Consider the following 22536-nt stretch of genomic DNA (forward strand, 5'->3'; position numbering starts at 1 on the left):
GGCGCTGATCTATCCGGCCCATCTCCACTGCTCTTCCTTTCGCGCCGGTAGCCGACGAACCGAGCGTCCATGTGCGCAGCGCCCTGGAGTTCATAGATCACCGAGCCTTCCGAATCCGAGCCAGACCGCCACCTTGTGATGGATCTCAACTCTTTGATCGAGGCCCTTCGGGGCACCATGGACGCAAATTTGCGTGAGGCCGCAGAGAGACAACTGAACGAGGTAAAGTGATCGGATGATGATGATGGTGGTGCGCCTCGGGCCTTGCGCAGCGGGATGGCCGTGGCCGCTGTTGAATTCCGTTACAGATGCGTTTTTGAAAGCGTTTTTGTTGGCGTATAGCCCTTCATCAACTCATAACACGAGTTGGTAATCTACGAAAGGGCAAAGATCATGTATATTTTTACGTTCTGTAGCACGCGCTAGCAGCTCGTGTCCGCGTACTACGTCACCGCGATAATGGCTCGCGCAAATGTGATCGCGTGAAACAGACGATGCGTCGCTTAAATGCAACGTGGCTTTAAAAAGTTGCTCGGAATAAACGACAGTGTGTACGTCTCGATGTTTTGAGATAATGTTCGGATGTGTCTCGGCGTGTTAAAGCTGTTTATTTTGGGTGCACGAACGTGCTAGCTCGGGAGATGCTAGGCGCTAGTCTCTCACGTGTCAACATGAGGCAGGAGGCTTGTTGTTGTCATTTCGCTCTCTACGTGAAGCCTTTCGCAAACTTAACTTTCAGACGATTTGATGATCGTATTTAAATAAGATGACGACCGATTTCGATGCTCGCTGATGTGTTGAATCGCTCTTTTTTTAGCTGTGTTTGGGTTCGTTACATTAGCGAGCTGCGTCAGTATTTTAAAAGTAACTTCCTGTGGTACCAAGGTACAGAGATGTGTCAGATGATGACATCTCGTTATAATTAGATAAATATCTCATTTGATCGCGTATCTTTTGTTAGCAGTAGTTAATGTAGAAACTAACATGACCAGTAAGCTGCGTTTCTTAAAGAACGTGTTGTTACAGTTTGATTTAAAAAAAACTAATCTTCATTTGTTAGCTCACAGAACGTTTACTGATGTCAACATAATTATTTTATTTGGTAATTGTATTAAAAAGTGTTGGAATAAACTTGAATGTAAAAAAAAGTGTATTTATTGTAAATGTATGCTAACGTATGTAGTTAAAGCATTTTATTAAATGAAACCTTTTATTTTTAAGTAGACAGTTATTTACAATCATACTTATTCATGGAGGTTTTTTTTATTTTTAACATAGCAATGTTGTTTGGAGTTGATGTAGGTTTACATAATGCAATGTTGTAGGGTTTTTTTTAAGTGCCAACTCAGAAAGTTGATACAACTGTTTTTTTCCCCCCCCATTTATGTACCATACGACTGTGGTACTTTGTGTGTAAATAGCCAATAATTTATCGCCAAAATCATGTAAGTGTAGTTCTTTTGCGTAGTTGTCTAGTTAGAGCAAATTTGTCATGAAATGCCGTTCATTACAAAAATGCTGGCTCTCTAAGAACAGGGTTATGACCTTAAATTTTATTTTATTCACTGAAATGTAGCGTCCCTGTCATGTGTTCTTGTCTAAAGTAATGTTTTTAATAACCGAGCCGGTGCCCTTGATTTCTGTGACGCGTGTTAGTCTGAGACCAGACATTTTCGGTTGCCGGCTTGGCAGTTTCCTTCATTGGATCTGATTTTGCGCTTGGTTTGTCAGGAATAGATATTACGTTGTTAGACGACTTACATTGTGTGGTATCTAGGTTCTTGGAGTCTGTTTAACGGCGTGAGACCAGCGAGTCTCATTTAGTGGTAATCCGTATACAGTAGATGTTACCTGAGGAACATGAGTAAGACAATACCTGAGAGACCAACCCATCGACCTGTATAGAAGCCTAGTTTTGTGAAGTTTAATGCCTTTACTCTCAGATATGAGAGTAAAACGGTCAAGATGTTCTTAAGTTTAAAAAATGGCATATATATACATTCAGAAGTTTTTGTAGATTATACTTTGGGGACTAGTGTGATTTCTTTTGACCAAACACTAAATTTAATTAAAGCAATTTAAGTTAGCGAGGATATTTAGGAATTATCCCAAATTTTGTCTCATGTTTTGGGGGCCTATGAGTCCACAAGGTTGTGAACCCCTGAAGTGGAGGATAGACTCCTGCTTGCGGTCTCCTGTGACAGTCACTGTCTGGCTGGGCTCCAGGCGGCCCATGTGGACAGCAGGCTTGGATTCCTGCGTGTTGACGCTTTGGTGGTCGGGTGAGAAGGCTGTCATGACATTCCAACTGCATCCATTTATTCAGAGCTAACAGACAATGGGATCGTCACAGGACTTATTAGTCTCGGCACAGCCTGTATTTGTAAGAACATATTCGCGGAAGGGGAAAATACACCAAAATGGCCATAAATGGTGACGCTTCATAAATTGTAGTGAAGTTGGCTGGATTTCAGTGATTCTTTCCACAGAAATCTTTGCTGACTAGTGCATTTTGTATGTTTATGGTGTTCGGTATCAGAGGCCAGAAGTAGATGTAGTGTTTATTTAGAAGTGAACTTGTAAGGAGTTCCCTGAAAAGCTGTTTCGGTTCGCTCAGTGGAGCTATACAGCTCTCTTTGTAAACCGTTCACTTTTTAAGTTAAAATGAAGTCTAGAGCAGCACACTGAAGAACAACAGCCGTATTTGGAAAAGCGAGGCCTATATTATAAACCTTTTTTTTTTTTTTTTAAATGACAAAAACAAAAAGGTAGGCTAACAAGGCCACTTCATTTTCATGCAGCCTGATCCACTTTTACACCTGAACGGTAATTAATCTAAAGAACCAAGAACCCAAACTGTACTTTAAACGACCTGGATTCAGTCAAACGCCAAGTTGTGCATTTCTTACATTTTGTGATTTTTGTTTTCTGCTCCATAGGGCCATACCCAGGTGAACTTTGTGTCTACACTACTGCAGGTGACCATGACCGATCAGTTGGATTTGCCTGTACGGCAAGCAGGTACGGTTCCAGCTCTTTAAGACCCACTTTCTCAGTCCTCACTTCAGCAGCGTTACGCTCAGTGCTGCTGCCATACCATTTAGCATATTCAGCCGTTGAACTGCACGCTCAAACTTCCTCCTCTGTCAATCTCTGACCGTCCCTGTTCCCTCTTTAGTATCAGATGTCATGTGTTGACACAGCTGTGACATTCTGTCACCGCGTGTTTGAGTACGGTTTCACGGGAATTTCAAGGGTGTAGTTGTTACATTTGGTTTAGAAAATTTCTGTACGTTAATACATATTTAGATGACCTGCTGTAGAAAATACTAATACACACTGTGGCACAAAAGCACAATTGTGTAGTTGGCCGCAAGTATAATTGAATTTGTACAGCGCTGGAGTGGGTGGATGTTTGCTTTTGAAATGCCTCTGTGCTGCTCAGTGACAATTTTTCATCTCATTCTGTCTTTTGTTGAATAGCCAGACTGTCTTTTGTGACTTTACAAATGACAATTATCAAGAAAAACACGGTTCATAACTGAGATAGGAGGTGCGCTCGCAGCCCATTCTTCAAATAGTTTGCCTTTACAATTGAAAGATCTTGATGGTTAGTTTTTTTTTTTTTTCCTTCTGAGGGCTGTTTTTCTTTTAATTTTTGTTCGCAGAATCCTGCCATCCAGTCTTTAAAAATGTACCATAAAGCGAAATGAAATTCGAGGTTGTACATTTAATCAAATTGATGTGTGATGTTTTGTTTTGAGGTCTTCACTTGAACATCACCTCTAGAGCCGCTCTGAGAATACCTTCATTACTAGCCTTTCACGTTTAATTGGGAAAAAAACAAAAAAAAAACTAATTGTCAAATAGACACAGGCACTCAGAGGTCTTCACTGCAAGCTGACACAATAAATGAAGCTTTCACATCAAATATATTGTTACTGTAGTAAAATGTACACAGTGTTTTTAAGGAATATCGCCCAATTCGATTACGTTGCAGACAGGACATCATCTGACTTAAATTTATTCAATTTGCTATTGTGAAGTGGCTGAATTTGCTCAACGTGTTATCAGCCATTTGAAATGAACCTGACTACTATTTGGCAGTTTGGCGTTCACATGCCCAATTGCTGTTAACGCCGTTAGATTCAGGATGGAGGGAGGCATGAGAAGAGTTGCTGATTCAGCAGCAGCAGCAGGCAGGATTACTCGTTTCCGGCTTTATGAACCCGTCTGCCATTAGTCTGCTGTTTGATTGTCTCCGGTCTAACTCATCCTCCCCGTCAGCTAATGCTGGTTACATATTCAGCACTTACACCAACTTTGTGTGCTAAAACAGTTCATGGTCTGCATTCTACATATGTGGTCTGGCTGCCTGCGAGGACTTTCTTTTACAACAGGATGAAACCGAGGCTCCAGATGTGCGTTTCTAAATATGAAAAAGCTGCTCTCTGGAGAGCCCTCAAGTGCACCTGCTGGGATTTTTCAACAGATGCACAGCTGCATCGAGTGCCTGACATGGCTCAGGGTTTCTTGATATCACATGGGCGTTCAGACGGAGCGTGTTAACCTCATCCTTTCTTTGCGCTAACTGGGTTTCAACAAGGTTTCAAAGCCAACAAATTTTCAAATAATAATCTTTTTATGTAATTGTTTGGGATTCCATTTTGAGTTAAGATTTTAGCCATTTTGATCAATAATTTAAAAAAAGCCAAAAAGTCCTGAAAATTTAAATTTGATGACTTTTTGCTATTGGCCCTGTGATCCAAGCATAGCATTTAGGACCACTATCTCTGTTGTTGTCCAGGTGTGATCTACCTGAAGAACATGGTCACACAGCACTGGAGTGAAGGAGATAATGCAAACACTGAAGGGCCTACCAGTAACATCCCAGAAGAGGACAGGCAGTTCATTCGAGACCACATAGTGGAGGCCATCATCCAATCCCCAGAGCGCCTCAGGTAACAAAGTGGTACATGTACACGGGGGTTGAAGGATCACTTTCTTTTATAACCTTTTTTTTTTTTCTCACCTTTGTAGAGTGCAACTCACAACTTGCATTCACCACATGATCAAGCATGACTATCCAGCTAGATGGACGGCTATCGTGGACAAGATCGGCTTTTACCTACAGTCTGAAAACAGTGGCTGCTGGCTGGGCATTCTGCTGTGCCTCTACCAGCTGGTCAAGAATTACGAGTAAGAGAGCCGTGAAACACTCACAGGTGGTGTTCAAACTGTGCATGGTTTCTGAATGGATTTGTGAAGCCAGGTTTTGGCACAGAGCGCCTGATTTGAAATTTTGCAGTTGATAAGTTCAGCCAATGTTTTCTGTGGTAAAGATGTAGGCATTAACATGATGCCAAGTGCCCCACCCATACCTGCCGTAGCAAAGAGTACTGTTTTACATATCAAGATGAAATTGGTTTGGTTTTCTTTCTGTTTTAACTGTAATGTTAATGTACACCTAAGCAATTTGCATTAGCTGTTCTGTCAGGGAAAAATCACCAGAATATGATATTGTACATACTCATTACTGATGTAAGTCTGGTAGGTGTTGAACAGACATACTATACCTCCAAAATGTATTGTCCTAATATAAGTCTGTTTTTCTTTTTGTAAGATACAAGAAGCCTGAGGAGCGCCAGCCATTGGTTGCTGCCATGCAGATCTTTATGCCCATGTTGAAGGACCGGTTCATACAGTTGCTGCCGGATCCCTCCAGCGAATCTGTTCTTGTGCAGAAACAGATCTTCAAGATCCTTTACGCTCTCTTCCAGGTATTCACCAGCACTAAAGCAGCTCACAGCTTTTCCACACCGACGCTTTTGTGGTTTGGGTCTCATGAAGCGATTGGTCTGTTTTTATAGTACAACCTCCCTCTGGAACTGATCAATCGCCAGAATCTGACCGAGTGGATGGAGATTCTGAAGACTGTCGTGGACAGAGATGTTCCTCCAGTAAGTATGCTCTCTGTTTATAATGCTTGTGGTGTAGGGACTTGCATGGGGATTTCCGTGTTTTCCTTCGGTTTTAAATTGGCTAAAAAAAAAAAACCCTGTGCATATTTTACTTTCGCTTTTAAATTTGCAGCAATTTGACAACAAACAGATGTTTGCTTTTAGTTTGTTTGAGTGTTGCTTTGTTACCTCATTTTCCTTTTGCTTTTAAATAGCCTAGTTTACAAAAGAAACGTGCACATTTTACTTGTACATTAGCAGCAATTGACATGAATTGCTTCAAGCAACAATACAACATGGAGCAGAACTTTTTGTTAACAAAACAAATAAAAATACACCATGCTGTATGTCAACAGGCTTTTCAAAATCCATAATATTTTAAAAGGGGCTTTTGCATTTCATTTTGAAACTCTTCTGTCATGTCTTGTCTTTTTGTCAGTCAGCTTGACCCTGAATCTATGAATCTAATCTGTGCACCTCTGTCCTTCGTTGAGTTTTAGTTGTCTGTTCTCTTACCGAACTAGATGATGATGATGATTATTATTATTATTATTATTATTATTATTGTAATAGAAACTCAAAACGATGGTGGCACAGTGGGCACGTGACATAACCGTTGTTGTGGTTTAACATGTCAGAGCTGGTCTTGCTGCTATAGACATGCACTTAAAGTATAAAAAGAAGCTGCTGTTTTAGTGTTGCGCTGGTAACTGGACCTCACGTCATATGAACACAAGAATACAATAACCAACAAAATGACATTTTAATTAAAAAAGTAGTCCTAATAGTGTGCATGTTATGCGTTCTTTTACCAAAATTAACCATGCTTTAAATACAGATAATTTTATGTGTTTCTGCACATTACAAGGTTAGACTATGGTTAGTGTAGCAGAACCATGGTTAATTTGTTTAACATAGTTTAACAAGTTTTAGAATTTTTGTCAGGGTTATTTGTCCAAGCTCCCTGTAAACATATTACAAAACTTAATTCTTAAGTCTCTTGCGCTGATTAATCTGAGTGGAAATCTAAAGTAACCTTTTGGTGCAAGTGCCGAAGTACTTAAGTACTTCCTTGGTCAAAAGGCTGCGAGTGAATGGTGTGCGTAGTGTCCATCTGCGTTTAGTGCCGTCTTCGGTCTGTGTCTTACAGGCTGTGAGACGGTTCTCACGCCACACTCACAGCCACAGATCCACTGGAGATCATAGTACTGGCCCAGTGACGTCTAAACGACCGTCCACCACTGGTCAGCCTCCATAGTCTCCTACAAGATCCAATAAACTCCACCTAATATCCTGAATTGATAAATATGTTCCAAAAAAAGCATACTACTGTTTTTGGATTACATGGCATGTGAACGGAATACCTAGGTGTGGCATACAACGGTTACATTTGTTCAAATTTTTTTTTTTTTTTTTTTTGGTGTGTGCGCGCACTGTTCAGTTTTGTCGCTCTGATCTTCTAAAGAGTGTGTGTGGCATTGCAGGAGACACTTCAGGTGGATGAAGACGAGAGGCCCGAGCTGCCCTGGTGGAAATGCAAGAAGTGGGCGCTTCACATCCTCGCCCGGCTCTTCGAAAGGTACAGTACTAACATAACATCACTTCCTCCCAGGAATGCTAAAGATAAAGCTTTCACAGATGACTCATGGTCCATTTGAATCCCGGCCCACGCTGATCAGTTGGAAACACTCGAGTAGTTATTTTCAGCTGAAGGTCTTTTGTGTTTCAAACGGTTACTGGATTTTCATGTGTGTTTTTGCCCCAAGGTACGGCAGCCCTGGCAACACAACCAAAGAGTACACAGAGTTTGCAGAGCTTTTCCTCAAGGGTTATGCCGTGGCTGCACAGCAGGTAAACTGGAGACTTTGGTAGATGTTTCTGTGGGTTGTTGACACGAAGTGTGTTGAGATAACTGATGACCTTTGACCGTTTGATTCTGATAGGTACTGTTGAAGGTGTTGTATCAGTATAAGGAAAAGCAATACGTGGCTCCCAGAGTCTTGCAGCAGACACTGAATTACATCAATCAGGGAATCGCACACGCTGTTACCTGGAAGAACCTAAAGCCACACATTCAAGTATGTAGATGTTGTTCTACGTGTTTGTAATTTTTATTTTTTTGTCCCTTACGCTTTGTTAAAATTTCCTCATGAATACTATGTAAGGCAAGTGGTGACACATACTTTTTGACAAAGGGAATTATGAATAGATGATGATAATTATTTAAAATGCTCAACAAAATAAAGATTTGTAACAGCTTGAGGGCGTGTACTTGATGACACAATTTTCGTTTTTGGGTGAAATTTGAACGATTGATTGAAAAGTACCCTTCAAATGATCCAATTCATATAAATAAACCCGTTTTCCCTAAAACAATGTTTTATCTAATGTGATGTCTAAATCCGACAACCTATTTAAATAAATCTGTCAATTATCTCAAAGTCACAAGTTGCAGGTAGCCAAAATAAATAAAAGGTGTATTATTTGTTAAAATCAGTCATTCTTTAATTTTTTTAAATTTGTTTTGCTAGTTGAATTTTCTTTTTTTACTGCAGGTCCATTCCTAACAGAAAACCTCTGTAACCAGTGAAAAATTACCGTAAAGCACTGCCTTATGTTGTCACATCTAATCCAAGTTACAACCTGGATGTTTCTGGTTTCAGGGAATCATTCAGGATGTGGTGTTCCCCCTCATGTGCTACACAGACAGTGATGAAGAGCTCTGGCAGGAAGACCCTTACGAGTACATCCGCATGAAATTTGGTTAGAGCATTACTTTATTTGTCTGAATTACAAAAGTTTCTTTGAGCAGTAGACCAAAGCCAGATATATCAGCTCATTGTCTTTCTGCTTCCTCTTAGATGTTTTTGAAGACTTCATCTCCCCCACCACTGCAGCTCAGACGCTTCTCTTCACCGCTTGCAACAAAAGGAAGGAGGTGGGTGTTTGGAGGCGCCATCTGGCATGATGAGGCCTATGATGTGACTGTGTTTGGCTGAGTTTTGTGTATCTCTTACTGCCAACCCTCATGTATCCAATCAGCACCCTGCGGCTCTTTGCACAGAACTGTTGGAAGCTTCTGACGCCAGGTTGAAAGCTCTTCTTCGTCATCTCAAAGAGCTGTCTTTTTATTATAAGAATTATAGTTTTCATCACTATCAGTTTTGCTGCATTGACAATTAAATATTTCTGTTAATACTTTTAATGCCTTTTTAATGTAGTCCTTTTGTGCACGTGAAGCCTGTGCAACAGACTTGCTTCCTTTCAGGCCAAACCTTTGTGCAAAATTGAAATATTAACTGGGTTTTATTATAGAACGCAAGTTAAATACACGTTGTGTGCAGGGCGAAAATGCCAAATTCCAAATGCATTTTTTGAGCCTGCTTTAAAAGCCCCTTTCGATTGGCTGTGAGTGGACGGTGTGCGTAGTGTCCATCTGCGTTTAGTGCCGTCTTCGGTCTGTGTCTTACAGGCTGTGAGACGGTTCTCACGCCACACTCACAGCCACAGATCCACTGGAGATCATAGTACTGGCCCAGTGACGTCTAAACGACCGTCCACCACTGGTCAGCCTCCATAGTCTCCTACAAAACTTTCTCATAACATGAATCGTGAGGTGTTGTTATTTTTGAATTCTACGTTAACCACCTTCGTTGTGTAACAGGTGCTGCAGAAGTCCATGGGCTTCTGTTATCAGATACTCACAGACCCGGCCTGTGACCCCAGGAAAAAAGATGGTGCTCTGCATATGATCGGCTCTCTGGCTGAGATTCTTCTCAAGGTGACTTTTGTTTATATATAATATGCATAATAATGAAGTGAATAGTCAGTAATAAAATTACCAAAAAACGAAAGCAAATAATTAAGCCATAGTACTTAATACATAATACTAAAACAAAAACACAAATGAAAAAAAATGAATAAATCATTTATTGGTGCAGATGAAACTCATCTGTTTTCTTTTTCATAGTTGTTTTTATCAAAGGTAATTTATAAAGATACTTGCTAAGACAGGGTTTTGTCAGTTTTGTGTGTCTTCAATTGTTTGGTGTTTGCAAATAGAGTTCTTCTGCTTTTTCTTGTGCTTAAACGGTCTAAAATGGTTTGACATCCTGATTGATGGCTCGCTCTTTTTCTTCAATCAGAGGAAGATCTACAAAGACCAGATGGAGTTCATGTTGCAGAATCATGTCTTCCCTCTGTTCCGCAGTGAGCTGGGTTACATGAGAGCCAGGGTGAGAGATGTGCACATTGCACTCTTATTAAAGAATAATTCAACCTCTAGATAAAAGCAACGACTTGAGTGCTGCAGAGTGTTGACTCGTCGCTTTGTTCATTGTAATGAGCGTTCATTGTAATTCTGCCTCTAGGCCTGCTGGGTTCTCCATTACTTCTGCGAGGTCAAGTTCAAGAATGACCAGAACTTGCAGACAGCCCTCGAGCTCACCCGCCTGTGTCTGATCAACGACAACGAGATGCCTGTTAAAGTGGAGGCTGCCATCGCCCTCCAGGTCCTCATCAGCAATCAGGAGAAAGGTAGGATTTTCCTCATTACTCATCTCTCTTTCTGTTTAACGCCTTCTCATTAGCTGAATTTGAGATGGCTTTGTTTGCTTTTCCTATCAGCCAAAGATTACATCACCCCCCACATCCGGCCCGTGATGCAGGCCCTCCTCCACATTGTGCGCGAGACAGAGAATGACGATCTCACCAACGTCATCCAGAAGATGATCTGCGAGTACAGTGAGGAGGTCACACCAATCGCTGTAGAGATGACCCAGCATTTGGTAAGAGCCATTTAAAATAATAATTGCACACTCTAAAGCCTGGCACATTAAATAATGGTCCTAAAAATGTTTTTTTTAAATGGAATTTTTGAGCCTTTTTTTGAGACAAAATCCTAAAAAAAAATATGCATACTTGTTCAAGAAATACGATTAAACTACATGTAATAAACTTCACATAATAAACAGCTTATAAATATAAGTTGTCACTGTATATGTGCAAATAATGTCTTGGTAAGATATTTAAGTACGTTTATGATCATAGCTCTGTAGTTTTTATGGTGCCAAGACATGATTGAGAGATGGACAGTTTGTTAAACAGTCTGTCATTTGATACATTTTAACGGATTTTTCTTATAATTCAGACCAAAGGTGGACATTTTTATTATCAGTAAGGCAAGTAGTAAACTGTATACAACAACTTATCCAGCGACGTTTCGATTTTTTTATTTTGAGGCCTTAAAAATATCAACTATAATGCTGTAGTTTTTATAGTCAATAATTTGCACAAAGAGCTGTGGTGAATCATCTCTGAAGTAAACATTCCTGCTTTATTTTTCTCTCCCAGGCCATGACCTTCAACCAGGTGATCCAGACAGGGCCTGACGAGGAAGGAGGTGATGATAAAGCAGTGACCGCCATGGGCATCCTTAACACCATTGACACACTGCTGAGTGTAGTGGAGGACCATAAAGAGGTGAGAAAATAGAAACTCGGGCTGTGGAAGTTCTTCATGTCTCTCTAGCCTGTAGCATCCTGCTGAATTGCTTCCAGCCGTCCACAAACACAGTGGAAAAAAAAACATGTATTCCAACTTCTGACAAAGTGCCTTACTGGCTGGAGAGCATCTTTAAATAGCCTTGTGGAAATCTATATACGTTTATTTATACACGCTTTCTTTGCCCTGTATGCAATTTCATGCTAATCCCTTTTGCAATGAATTTGAACTGAATGCTTGTTTAAAAATGTATGAATGTCATTTATTAATAGAAAATATCAAACCACGTGGAGTTTTGAGAGACCTAGGACAAGCACATTTTCAGATAGCACATTAAACACACCCTTCAGTATTTGATTCATTTGCGGTCCCCAAACATTAGTGATAATATTTCTGGTTCTGACATTGTATGAAGAGATGCCACTGTGCATTAACACTGCTGATTGATCTATTTCAGATTACCCAGCAGTTAGAGGGCATCTGTCTGCAGGTGATTGGCACAGTCCTCCAGCAGCACGTCCTAGGTAGGTTTCACACACTAATGGAAAAGCCTGTTTTATGTGACCTTTTGGTTGTGTGTGTATTGATTTTTGGGTTCATTTTCCCAGAGTTCTACGAGGAGATCCTGTCTCTGGCCCACAGTCTGACATGTCAGCAGGTGTCCCCTCAGATGTGGCAGCTGCTCCCTCTGGTCTATGAGGTCTTCCAACAAGACGGATTTGACTATTTCACAGGTAGTGCATGCTTTTATTACTTTGCATGTTCTCTTTTTTTTTTTTAATTGTCAACAGAATGTCAGATGGTTGCACAATGTTTAAAAAAAAAAGTCAAACAAAAGAATTGTTTGCTTTAACTGACACATATTAAAATAATATCTGATTTACCCTTTTTGTTTCAGATATGATGCCACTTCTCCATAACTACATCACAGTTGACACAGACACACTCCTGTCTGACACCAAATACCTTGAAATAATCTACAGTATGTGCAAAAAGGTACAGCTACTTTAATGCAAACGAAAAGTGAAGTCAGTTGCTCTTTTTTTAAACAATGTACTAAGTATAAGCTCACTGTTTAATATGGGTTAGGTTTGGGGTTTGCTTCAGGGTTAGTACAAAGTGCTACCGTCAAGTTTCTAACTTCGTTAAATTTTGAAGAAACTGGTGATTTGACTGTGTTAATAAGACTCTATGCTCCAATCAGATTTTGTCAGGAGACCCTGGGGAGGACCCAGAATGCCATGCAGCCAAGCTGTTGGAGGTCATCATTCTACAGTGCAAAGGTCGTGGTATTGACCAGGTGTGTTTACTTAACGTTTTCCATAGACGCAATGAAATCAGAAGTGTTAATATGTACAGTTCTGGGATCTGACCGCTATATTATGAAAACATTAGCAGAAATGAAAAGGTTCTGCCTGTTCCTGCAGGTGGTGCCCTTGTTTGTAACGACCGCTTTGGAGCGTTTGACACGTGAAGTGAAGACCAGCGAGTTGAGGACCATGTGTCTGCAGGTGGCCATTGCCGCCCTCTATTACAGCCCTCCTCTGCTTCTCAACACATTGGAGAACCTGCGCTTCCCCAACAACACAGAACCTATCACCAACCACTTCATCTCCCAGTGGCTCAAAGACATCGACTGCTTCCTCGGGTACACACGGCGTACCATTTCCTGATATCTAAAGAGCTCAAGCTTTTTTTTTTTTCAGGGCAAAAAAAAGTTCCCGTCATTTGTAACGTGCAATCTGTGGTGTTTGCAGGCTTCACGATCGAAAGATGTGCGTGTTGGGCCTGTGCGCTCTAATGGATCTTGATCAGAGGCCACAGGCTGTCAATCAGGTCGCAGGTCAGCTCCTCCCTGCAGCCATTCTCCTGTTTAATGGCCTGAAGAGGGCCTATGCCTGCAGGGCTGAACATGAAAATGAAGATGATGATGAAGAAGAGGATGGAGAGGAGGAAGAGGAGAATGGTAAATGATCTTCAGGCTTTTATCAATGTAGAAACAGTGTTTCAGTCTTTTGACTAAAGTGAATTTAGTAGTTTTAGATATTAATATTTATTCAGTTATACATTGTATCTCTACAATAGTTTGTTTAAAAGACTGGAAAATCAGTTGAATCATAAAGAACATCAGTTAGGAAATTTAAATCCAGTTTGGAGAGTCAAGCGTGTATTTCTTCCAGTTAATTTACTATTAAAAAAATTTAATGTTAATTCGAGTGAATTGGTATATTTCATAAATTGAAATTGCTGTTTTTCCTGCGGCTATTGTAGTGGAATTAATGAACTAATTTTGGCATGTGACTCATCTTTGCAGCGGAGTTGGGCAGTGATGAAGATGACATAGATGATGAAGGCCAAGAATACCTTGAAATGCTAGCTAAACAAGCAGGAGAGGACGGTGACGATGAAGACTGGGAGGAAGATGACGCAGAGGAGACTGCTCTTGAGGGTTACACGACTTCAGTTGACGACGAGGACAACCTTGTTGATGAATACCAGATCTTCAAAGCCATAATTCAGAGTATGGCTTTCACCTATAGATTGAATTAAACGAGTGACTTCAAAGGAGTGTTTTATTAAAAGACTGCTCTCTTTCCATAGATGTTCAGGCCCGTGACCCAGCATGGTACCAGGCGATCACACAGTGTCTCGATGAGGAACAAAGAAAACAGCTTCAGGATATTGCAACACTCGCAGATCAGCGACGAGCAGCACATGGTGAGGCAAAAAAGATGGTTGAGTAATTGATTGCGCAGCACTTGCTATTCCCCCTTGACGTACTACCAATATTTAATTTTGCACATTTCTGGGCAGACACTGGCCCCAAGACATACTTTATGCTGTTCTGTGAAAAGCTGGAAACACTTAAATATGTTCGAACTCCTAGTCCACAACAGCATTTTCCAAAAGTTACTAGTCCACACTGACAAATCATCCATTTTGTTGTCGTCATCCTTTCCTATCTAAATGTTCGCTACTGACGAAAAACGCAGAAATTCGAACCTGATCTGAACTTTATGACAGGTGAAAGTTTCAGAGCCACTGTGTAAACGTGATTGACCCCACGTGAAGTTGTATTTTTTTTATGTGCAATAAATTGACATTTCAGACTGTTCAATGACCTTTTAATCTGCATGCTACTGCCCACTTCCAGTTGTCGGAAAACAAGGCGCATTGATATCGAGGAATCGTGTTTTGTTGTGTATAGCTGTTTCTCTGGAAAATACTTTCATAGCCAGTAATTGTACTCTAATGTGCATTAATATGCTGCCGAAAAGGATACCCAATTGTTCAACCTGCAAATTTTTATAATTAATTTTTTTTTAATTCCACTATTGGTTGTTTCCGATTTGATTTTTAGAATCAAAGATGATTGAGAAGCACGGAGGATACAAGTTTGCAGATCCGGTGGTGCCATCCAATTTCAACTTTGGTGGCAGCGCCCCTGGGATGAATTGAGTCTGCTCTTTCCCTTCCCCTTTCTAACTGTGACTGAATGTAGTGAAATGAAAACACTTGTGTTGCTCCCTGAAGTAGTGGTTCCAGAACTGGTTCTTCTCTCTCACTCTTCAATCTGACTATCAATTTGAACAGCACCGGAAGACGTGGGAAGGCAACCAAACGCAACCAATGCCTGGGAAAACAAACCAAGAACTTGAACGCTAAGCAAGTGGGGGGGAAAAAAAAATAAAGCTCTGAACAATGTTGTCTTATGGAATCCAAAAATAAGAGGGATACCGTAACAGCAGCTCCCACACACATACTACAGGGGCTAATGAATTGAAATTGAGGCATAATGTCAAAATCATTGTCACTGTATGGGCCAAAGGGCCTTTTCAAGATTATACCTCTGGCAGTAGTGTGTCAACGTTTTTTCTTCATCAAAAAAACAAAACGAAACAAAAAAACAAATCTCATATTGTACATAACTAGCCAAGGCACTTGATTTTTAAGTTGCCTGGTCAAACAACCAGAGGCATTTGTAAGGTGTCAACATGTGTATTCAAATGTAGCATATTGGATACTTGTCATAGCACTATGTGATGCCTGATCTCTGTAAATTAATGACTAGCACTTTCATATTGTTCAGGTCTCTTAGCCTTCTGTATCAGACTGCAAATTTTTTAACTCAGTTGAAGACTATTTAAGAATTGGAACATTGTTACCTGGACGGTGACTTCTCCTGTAATGGTTGGTGTTCAGAGGGCTTCAATAATAGTGTGTGGCAATCATTTGCTGCTTGTAATGATTATGTTTTAGGCTCCAAATGAAATGCACTTGGTGTTCGATCTGGATAAAGCTATTACAAGCACTGTAAGTCATTGGAGCATGATTTGAGGAGGTCTCAAGCATTTGGTTGATGTATGGATGAACCATCAGTATACACAACATTAAAAAAAAACAAACGGCTTTAAATCTGATATTTTTTGGTCGTTTCGCCTTTTCCGGTAATTTGTTAAAGTTTCTTCGTTCTCCTGACAGCTTTTTTTTACTTTGTCATTGGCATCAGTTCAAAGATTCTGTTTTCCAAATCCATAGTTTCAACAAACATTATTTCGCTAAGTTTTGCGGTTTGAATTGCTGCACCCAAACTATGATTTGAAGTGCAGTTTCAGCGTGGATGGATTCAGCATTCATCTGTATGGGAAGCCTGAAGGAAAGAAGAACGCTGTGATAAATCAAACGCCGGGGTTCAAAAATAGTGAATTAGTCTTCAGATATCGCATTTTTAAAGAGTAGCGTCTCTTGAGATATTTTTGGAGACGGCTGTTGATTGAATGGACCATATATAGTTATTACATACTGTAGGTGAACGCGATTTAAAAAGGGTACAGCTTTCTACTGACGATATTAATCTTTAATCATTTGATAGGCAGAAGTTATTACTCTAGTACTTGTGTGTGAAATGTCATTTACAACCCTCTTACACCAACAGTGTAAGTCCCTTAGGACATGGTCTTGGGCATACCACTTAGCTTTACTTCCTTGAATATTCTGATGTGTTTTAATGTTGGTTTTGGGAGATTTCCGGTGTTTACAGTCTGGTCTCTGGATGAAAATCTGTGTTGTCGTATTGCAGCACACCACACACTATAGGAGCAAAATGGTGAAATCTATCAATTTTCTCATGTTTCATGTTTGTGGTCTCACATTTTGAAATCTTATAAGATTTAAAAAATCTTTTAGTGTGTACCCAGCCTTAATCCAAGTCCTGGAGCGCCACTTTCTTTCAGAATCTAGATTGAACTGTATTTCAGTGCATTAAATAAGCTAATCAGGGTTTTTGAGTTTGGTTATATATCTTTGTCAATATTAAAACTATGATCACACAGCATTATAGTAAACGTTGGACAATATGTTCATGTAGAGTGATATATACTGTATAGTAAAAATCATCTTTGAAATTGTCTTCACAAAGTGTTAAGTATATTATTGCCCCTCTCTAGTCTGCTAAATGTGGCTATGAGACTATGTTAAGAGATTAAAATCACATTTTTCTGTGAAGCTGCTTTGAAATAATGTGTTTTGTGGAGAGCTCTGCAAATAAATTTAACTGGACTGTGCCTAATTACAGCCATATGTTTGAGGAATGGTTACAACTAAACTCTGTTGGAAAGTGGCTCTTTGGATTCAGGAATCAGAATCTGTGTTACACAAAATATTGGGTATATCAAAGCTTGATAACTATAGAAGTAACCTAAGAAAACTGAATAAAAGCTGTAGGATAAATACAGACTGACCAATGATGGCTTTTATGTATTTATTCTAGCATCAGAGACCATCTATTTCCTCTTCGTTCTCTACTTCACGTTTGAGCAGATCTCTGCATGGAACACTGAAATAGGTGCCATCTGCATAAGTGAAGCCTATAATGCATAGTGGCATCTGGATTTAACAGGACAAACTGATGAAGCAGAACTTAATCTTAGGAAAGTGGCTCTCCAGCATCGGCAATGAGGATCGAAGCGTTGCACAGAAATGAGCTGGTGCATCATAATTATCCAACCCAATTGTGGAGAAAATCAGATAAGGATAGGATGTTTGAATGCTGTTTTTTTTTTTTTTTTTCCAAATCGCAGAAAATATTGGTCAAAATTGAAAACTAGTGCACTGAATGTATATCTAGGCCACACTGTTCAAAAAATATGTCAGTAACTGTCAGTAACGCTTGGATCGTTTGAGAGAGACTTCAGAATTTCTACTAGTAATGCACTGTTTAATAGTATAAGTTTCACAACCATTTTGCATTTATTTTTAAAGAATATAGACTCCAAAAATATCTCAATTATAAGTTAAGTAGGTTTGTTTTGGGAAAACTTAATGTTATCAGTAATTTACAGGAATGGTTCATTTTTGTCTTCTTGCTGGTACGTGCTGGGCACCCAAAGGCCTTTTAGTTTCTTGTTTTTCATGGTTACTTGAATGAGTTTCCTGTTAAAGCAATATGAAAAATTAAGATCTGGAAAACAGGCCATTTTTTAATGCAAGTCCTTGAGGTCATTGACTGAGCCAGTTGGTATGGTGGAAACTTTGTGCTGCAGGGCATAAACAATGGTGTATATGATTCAGACCTCTTTATGTATCAAGACTCATACAGTGTGTGGGCTGAATTAGTTGAAATTTTTCATTTGTGGCCTACACAAAAATGCAGACCCCTTGATAGATGACAAGCAGTGATGTAGTAGAACAAAAACCTTCAGAAGAGTTGCATATTTCATGCTTAATATCTGTAATAATAGCATTGACAAATATTCAAACAGACCTAATTAATACATTCTGCAAGGTAAATGTTTAAGTTATACAAGAATTATTACTAAGCATTCAGAAACCAAGAGGCATTTTACAATAAAGCTTACACTGACTGGGACATTATGACGTTTCTACGATACGACCGAAGAATCTGCATCAATTTGCTTTTTCTTGCATTTGATGCCAAGAAGACTGCAGAGCTTCATCAGCATCAGGTCTACGATCTCCTCTTCTTCAGAAGGCTGAGGAAAAATAGATAAACATTGAATTAGCTTGTTTATACATTTGAAATCTGTAGCATAGCAATAGATTCATTGATTAGGAGAGATTTACCGTGGGATGAAGTTGCTCTTCATTGAAAGCCACCAAAATAACGGATATAAAGAGGTTGAGAACTACGAATGTCATGAAGATAATGCAGGATCCAATCAGGAAAGCTCCTAGAACTGGATTGTAATCCAAAACCTGTAGGTCGAAGGAAATTGTACAATGAAGAAATCTTAGTTCTTAAACACATTAGCAGTGAGTACCAAGTATATGCCTTTATTTTTTATTTTTTTACCTCATCGTAGTTAAAAATACCCAGTTGTAGACAAATAATGGTCTGTGCAGCCTCGAGTAGAGTTCTGTATGAGTAGAGCCTCCAGCCGTACATCAAATTGCACTAGTGAAACGCAAATTATAAAACTTTCAGACAAATCGAGATTCCCTGCATTTTAGCCTGCTCATTACATTAATAGCTTGGAATATATTACGTACTATTGGGGAAAGCGTAACGGCCCACTTGGATCAAATTTGTCTTTATAACTAATCACATTACAGCCTTAATATCACTGAATTTCAGTAAGAGTTGCACAACACTGAATCGCTGTTAACAGTGCCATAACCTAAATCCCAAACAAGTAAGTTTTGTTGAAGATTAGCGAACAGTCGTTTCATGAAGTGATAGTTTAGTGAAGCCTCTCCGCTGACATTCAAGCAAAACAGCCTCTGGTCTTATTCCCTGCATACTGCTAAAGCAGAAGCATAAGTATTAGTTGTTACTTTTTGGCTAAAGTTTGCAGGCTTGACTTCCAGTGGCTTTGGCAAAGTCCTTCAAGGTTAACTTGGCTGTCTCAGAAAGCAGAAACTTTCTGCTTCTGCAGGTAATATAAAAAGGCAACCAGGCTTCTAAATCAAATTACTTCACATACTGAGACTGTAATGTCTTTTATTTTTATGTCATTCTTTATGAAAAATTTGTATTGTAGTATTTGGTGTAAAATGTGGAAAAATTTTCTGCTTTGGTGGCCCCAGACAAGATTGGGAGCTAGCTGAAAGATATTATATAAAGATTTGTACTGTAGTGATTCAAATTCACTTTTTTACCAAATCACTCTCTATTTGCTCATTTTATGCTGCCCCTGCAAGCTTTGGAAAATACAGCACAAATGCTGGCTGCAAGGTTATTGCTTCATAGGGCAGTGAGGCAATATGTAAGCTTTTGGACGCTACCCTTGAAAACTACAGGTCACCACCAGGGTTAAAACTAAACTCTTCAGGACTGTGGCCCTCTAGGAGCTGCCCCTGTTGTGGGCCGTGATCATGGTCATTTTATGCTAAAGAACATTTCCATACTTACAGCAATAGAATAAGCCAAAAACATGATAGTCATGACCACGATGAAGCCAGAGATATCTGTCCATGCCCGCTGCAGGGTGGAGGTGATCATGTGTAGCTTGGGGTTGAGCCTCAATAGATGCCACAGCTTTATAGTGGCCAGCAGAACTAAGAAGGCTATCAGATAGCCCAGTACAGCATCTGCGGTGGCTGTTTCATAAAAACTGGCAAATCTGTTAGAGAAGCAGCAGTATTAATTTTCAAATATTCCTAAATATAAAGTGTATACTGTATGCAGTAAGGAGAATCCTGATCATGCTGATTGATAGAAGCTTTCACTCACATGTCTTTGTTATTTTGGTAGTACTCAATGTCCCGGTTACCCAGTATCGTCCTCTTGACAAACACAGATAGTGCACTCCAACTTAAAATGATAATGGCCAACTCTAATAGATTCCATTTGCTTCTGAAATATTCCCATTTTTGCTGCTTTATCAGTTTGCCCTGTTAAATCCACAAGATACTGTGCATTATAGCTCCATTACTGCAAATTACATCATTTTATTTTAATATTTCGCGAGAAAACTGACCTGCAAAAACATGTAATAGAGAATGAAGAGGAAATATATGGCCTCTGATGCCATAACAAATACATGAAAGCCACCAGTGGACTGATAAAGATGGACAGTCTGCACCTCACTGCGATAATGGAATGAACCTGTGAAACAACAAAATTACCATGAGTCGAACCACTGACATCAGAATCTTTTTAAGAATATCAAGATGAGGTGCCTTACCCACTCCTGTGGTCTCAAATATGAGAGTCACAATGCAAAAGAGGTTCACATTTGCATTATAAACTGTGAACTCCACAAATACAGCCCGTGTATACACATCCAGCCAGATGCTGTCGTAAAGATATTGAAGAAGACTGTAGGACAGGAGAGGACCAATTAACTATTGCAACTTACACTTTTGAAACTACATTACATGTTATAACACATTACGCTACCTGCTTGCATTCTTTTTATCCGGACCTAGTTCCACAACAAATCCTCCACCCTTATAAAGGGCCAATCCACCCCAAACAGGGTTTGCTCTGAGTTCGGCCTGAGTTTGGTAGTGCCAAGGTGTGGGTACAATCTTAGAGCCATTCACATTTTTACTCCGATTCCAGCCTAGACTGTAGAAACCCATGTCCTCTGCTTCCCAGGAGTATGGGGCATGACAGTCAGGAACAGAGTGCTGCATGGTCTTGGCAATTTTACAAGAGTCTTTTCTAACCCTAACCTGGCGGAGTCGAGCATTGCCGACAAGTTTAGAGTTTCCATCTGTTATGAAGCCTGAAAAGGTAACACACAACATGGTACATATAGATTTATCGGTATAATAAGCAAGCAGACAACATAAAGAATGCGTATTGAAGAAATACCTGAATATTGCCCAAACAGATTACTGAGCAAGGAGGATTGTGCCCAATTTAATATATCCTTGTGCTTCATACTGTCTGAAATGCCATTGCTGAAGCTCTGTCGGATGTGCTGGGTGAGGTAGTATGCATTTGGATCTCGCTGACCATATGCGACCAAGAGAAGCATCCACAGGAATCCTACGTAAACTGCAACATAAAACGGTATCAAACAAGCTCATGATTCTATTAATAAAAGAGAAATTATGAGCTTCTTACTGAGAATCTCTCGGATTAATGCAAAAACTTTCTGCTCCTTGATGATGTTGTTTCTCATCTTTTCTATATCACTGGGAGGAGGAGGCTGATAGAAGCTACATGTGCTGTCTCTCCTGGCAATTCTGATTGTATCTGGATCATCTGTGGACAGATGTTTTGTCACTATAAAGTTATTATCAAATAAGATGTGATAAATTTACTCATGCTGTTGATGTTCCAATTACCTGTGTTGGGTAGAGTCCCATCAATAGGAACATCTCCATAATCTTCTTGATCAACAGTTTTGAGTACCAGAGCAAAGAAGACTGCAAAGCCCAGTACCTAAAGAAACCAATAAAAGCACATCAAGTCCAGGACAGTGTCAACACGCTGCACAGGAATTGTATTGTACAATACAAATAAATATACAATATAAAATACAAGGTCCCATGAATTGTCTTTTTTATTCCATCTCTTACTTTTACAGGCTGGGTGATGAAGAGGCTTTCGAAGAATGACACCACCATTGAAATGAGCCAGCTGATGGAGCGCTCCTTGCCATAGGTCAGCCCATACATCATAGTAAAGTATGCTGAAACACCACTGGTGGCTACAACAAGAAACCAACCGACGAACACAAACCACCAGGGCAAGCCTTTCTGACAACACTTTTTGCCATCTCCACTGTTGCCCTCTGTGAGGCTGGAGCTACGGGAATGTAAACCACTCACAGAACAGGAGGAGACTTGAGCTTCAAGTAGATTCTTCATGCCTTGGACCTGCAATACAGCCTGATTGTAGCTGTCTGGCTTAGAGAAGGATGAAGGCCCCAGCAATCTCAGCTCTCTCTCCAGATTTTGCAGTTGTTTGTAAAGATACTGGCTGTAGATGCTGCGTTTTCCATTTTGTTCTGGGCTCTCACAAAAACTACTTTCTGTTACAGGAACAAAATGATATAACTGTGCATATATATATATATATATATATATATATATATATATATATATATATATATATATATATATATATATATACACACACACACACACACACACACAC

The 22536-nt window shown here is 39.8% G+C and overlaps 2 protein-coding genes and 2 non-coding genes across 4 annotated transcripts in view; 3 read left to right on the forward strand and 1 right to left on the reverse strand.

The window, feature by feature from the left end:
• On the forward strand, nt 1-15872 carry ipo7 (importin 7). Its single transcript, XM_043243583.1, has 25 exons — nt 1-222; nt 2940-3021; nt 4808-4961; nt 5041-5199; nt 5624-5780; nt 5871-5960; nt 7445-7539; nt 7727-7811; nt 7904-8038; nt 8624-8723; nt 8822-8898; nt 9625-9741; nt 10106-10195; nt 10331-10496; nt 10587-10747; nt 11313-11441; nt 11920-11986; nt 12071-12196; nt 12361-12458; nt 12667-12762; nt 12890-13110; nt 13220-13428; nt 13777-13983; nt 14064-14180; nt 14824-15872. The coding sequence occupies exons 1-25, from the start codon at nt 139-141 to the stop codon at nt 14919-14921; spliced, it is 3120 nt and encodes a 1039-aa protein (XP_043099518.1). The 5' UTR covers nt 1-138; the 3' UTR covers nt 14922-15872.
• On the forward strand, nt 7050-7230 carry LOC122349832. The gene has a single exon (XR_006251525.1). It is a non-coding gene; the product is annotated as a small nucleolar RNA SNORA23 (small nucleolar RNA).
• LOC122349831 lies at nt 9372-9552 on the forward strand. Its single transcript, XR_006251524.1, has one exon. It is a non-coding gene; the product is annotated as a small nucleolar RNA SNORA23 (small nucleolar RNA).
• Nucleotides 15234-22536, reverse strand: part of pkd1l2a (polycystic kidney disease 1 like 2a) — a 25526-nt gene continuing 18223 nt past the window's right edge. Inside the window, exons 30-41 of the mRNA XM_043243584.1 lie at nt 21957-22411; nt 21723-21819; nt 21499-21639; nt 21244-21429; nt 20824-21154; nt 20609-20742; nt 20402-20529; nt 20155-20315; nt 19834-20044; nt 18775-18876; nt 18546-18677; nt 15234-18454 (exon numbers count right to left, since the gene is read on the reverse strand). Coding sequence (XP_043099519.1) covers nt 18344-18454; nt 18546-18677; nt 18775-18876; nt 19834-20044; nt 20155-20315; nt 20402-20529; nt 20609-20742; nt 20824-21154; nt 21244-21429; nt 21499-21639; nt 21723-21819; nt 21957-22411 — 2189 coding nt within the window. The 3' untranslated portion in view covers nt 15234-18343. The remainder of the gene's footprint in view (nt 18455-18545; nt 18678-18774; nt 18877-19833; nt 20045-20154; nt 20316-20401; nt 20530-20608; nt 20743-20823; nt 21155-21243; nt 21430-21498; nt 21640-21722; nt 21820-21956; nt 22412-22536) is intronic.

The sequence above is a fragment of the Puntigrus tetrazona genome, chromosome 7 (assembly GCF_018831695.1).
Source record: "Puntigrus tetrazona isolate hp1 chromosome 7, ASM1883169v1, whole genome shotgun sequence".
NCBI lineage: Eukaryota > Metazoa > Chordata > Actinopteri > Cypriniformes > Cyprinidae > Puntigrus > Puntigrus tetrazona.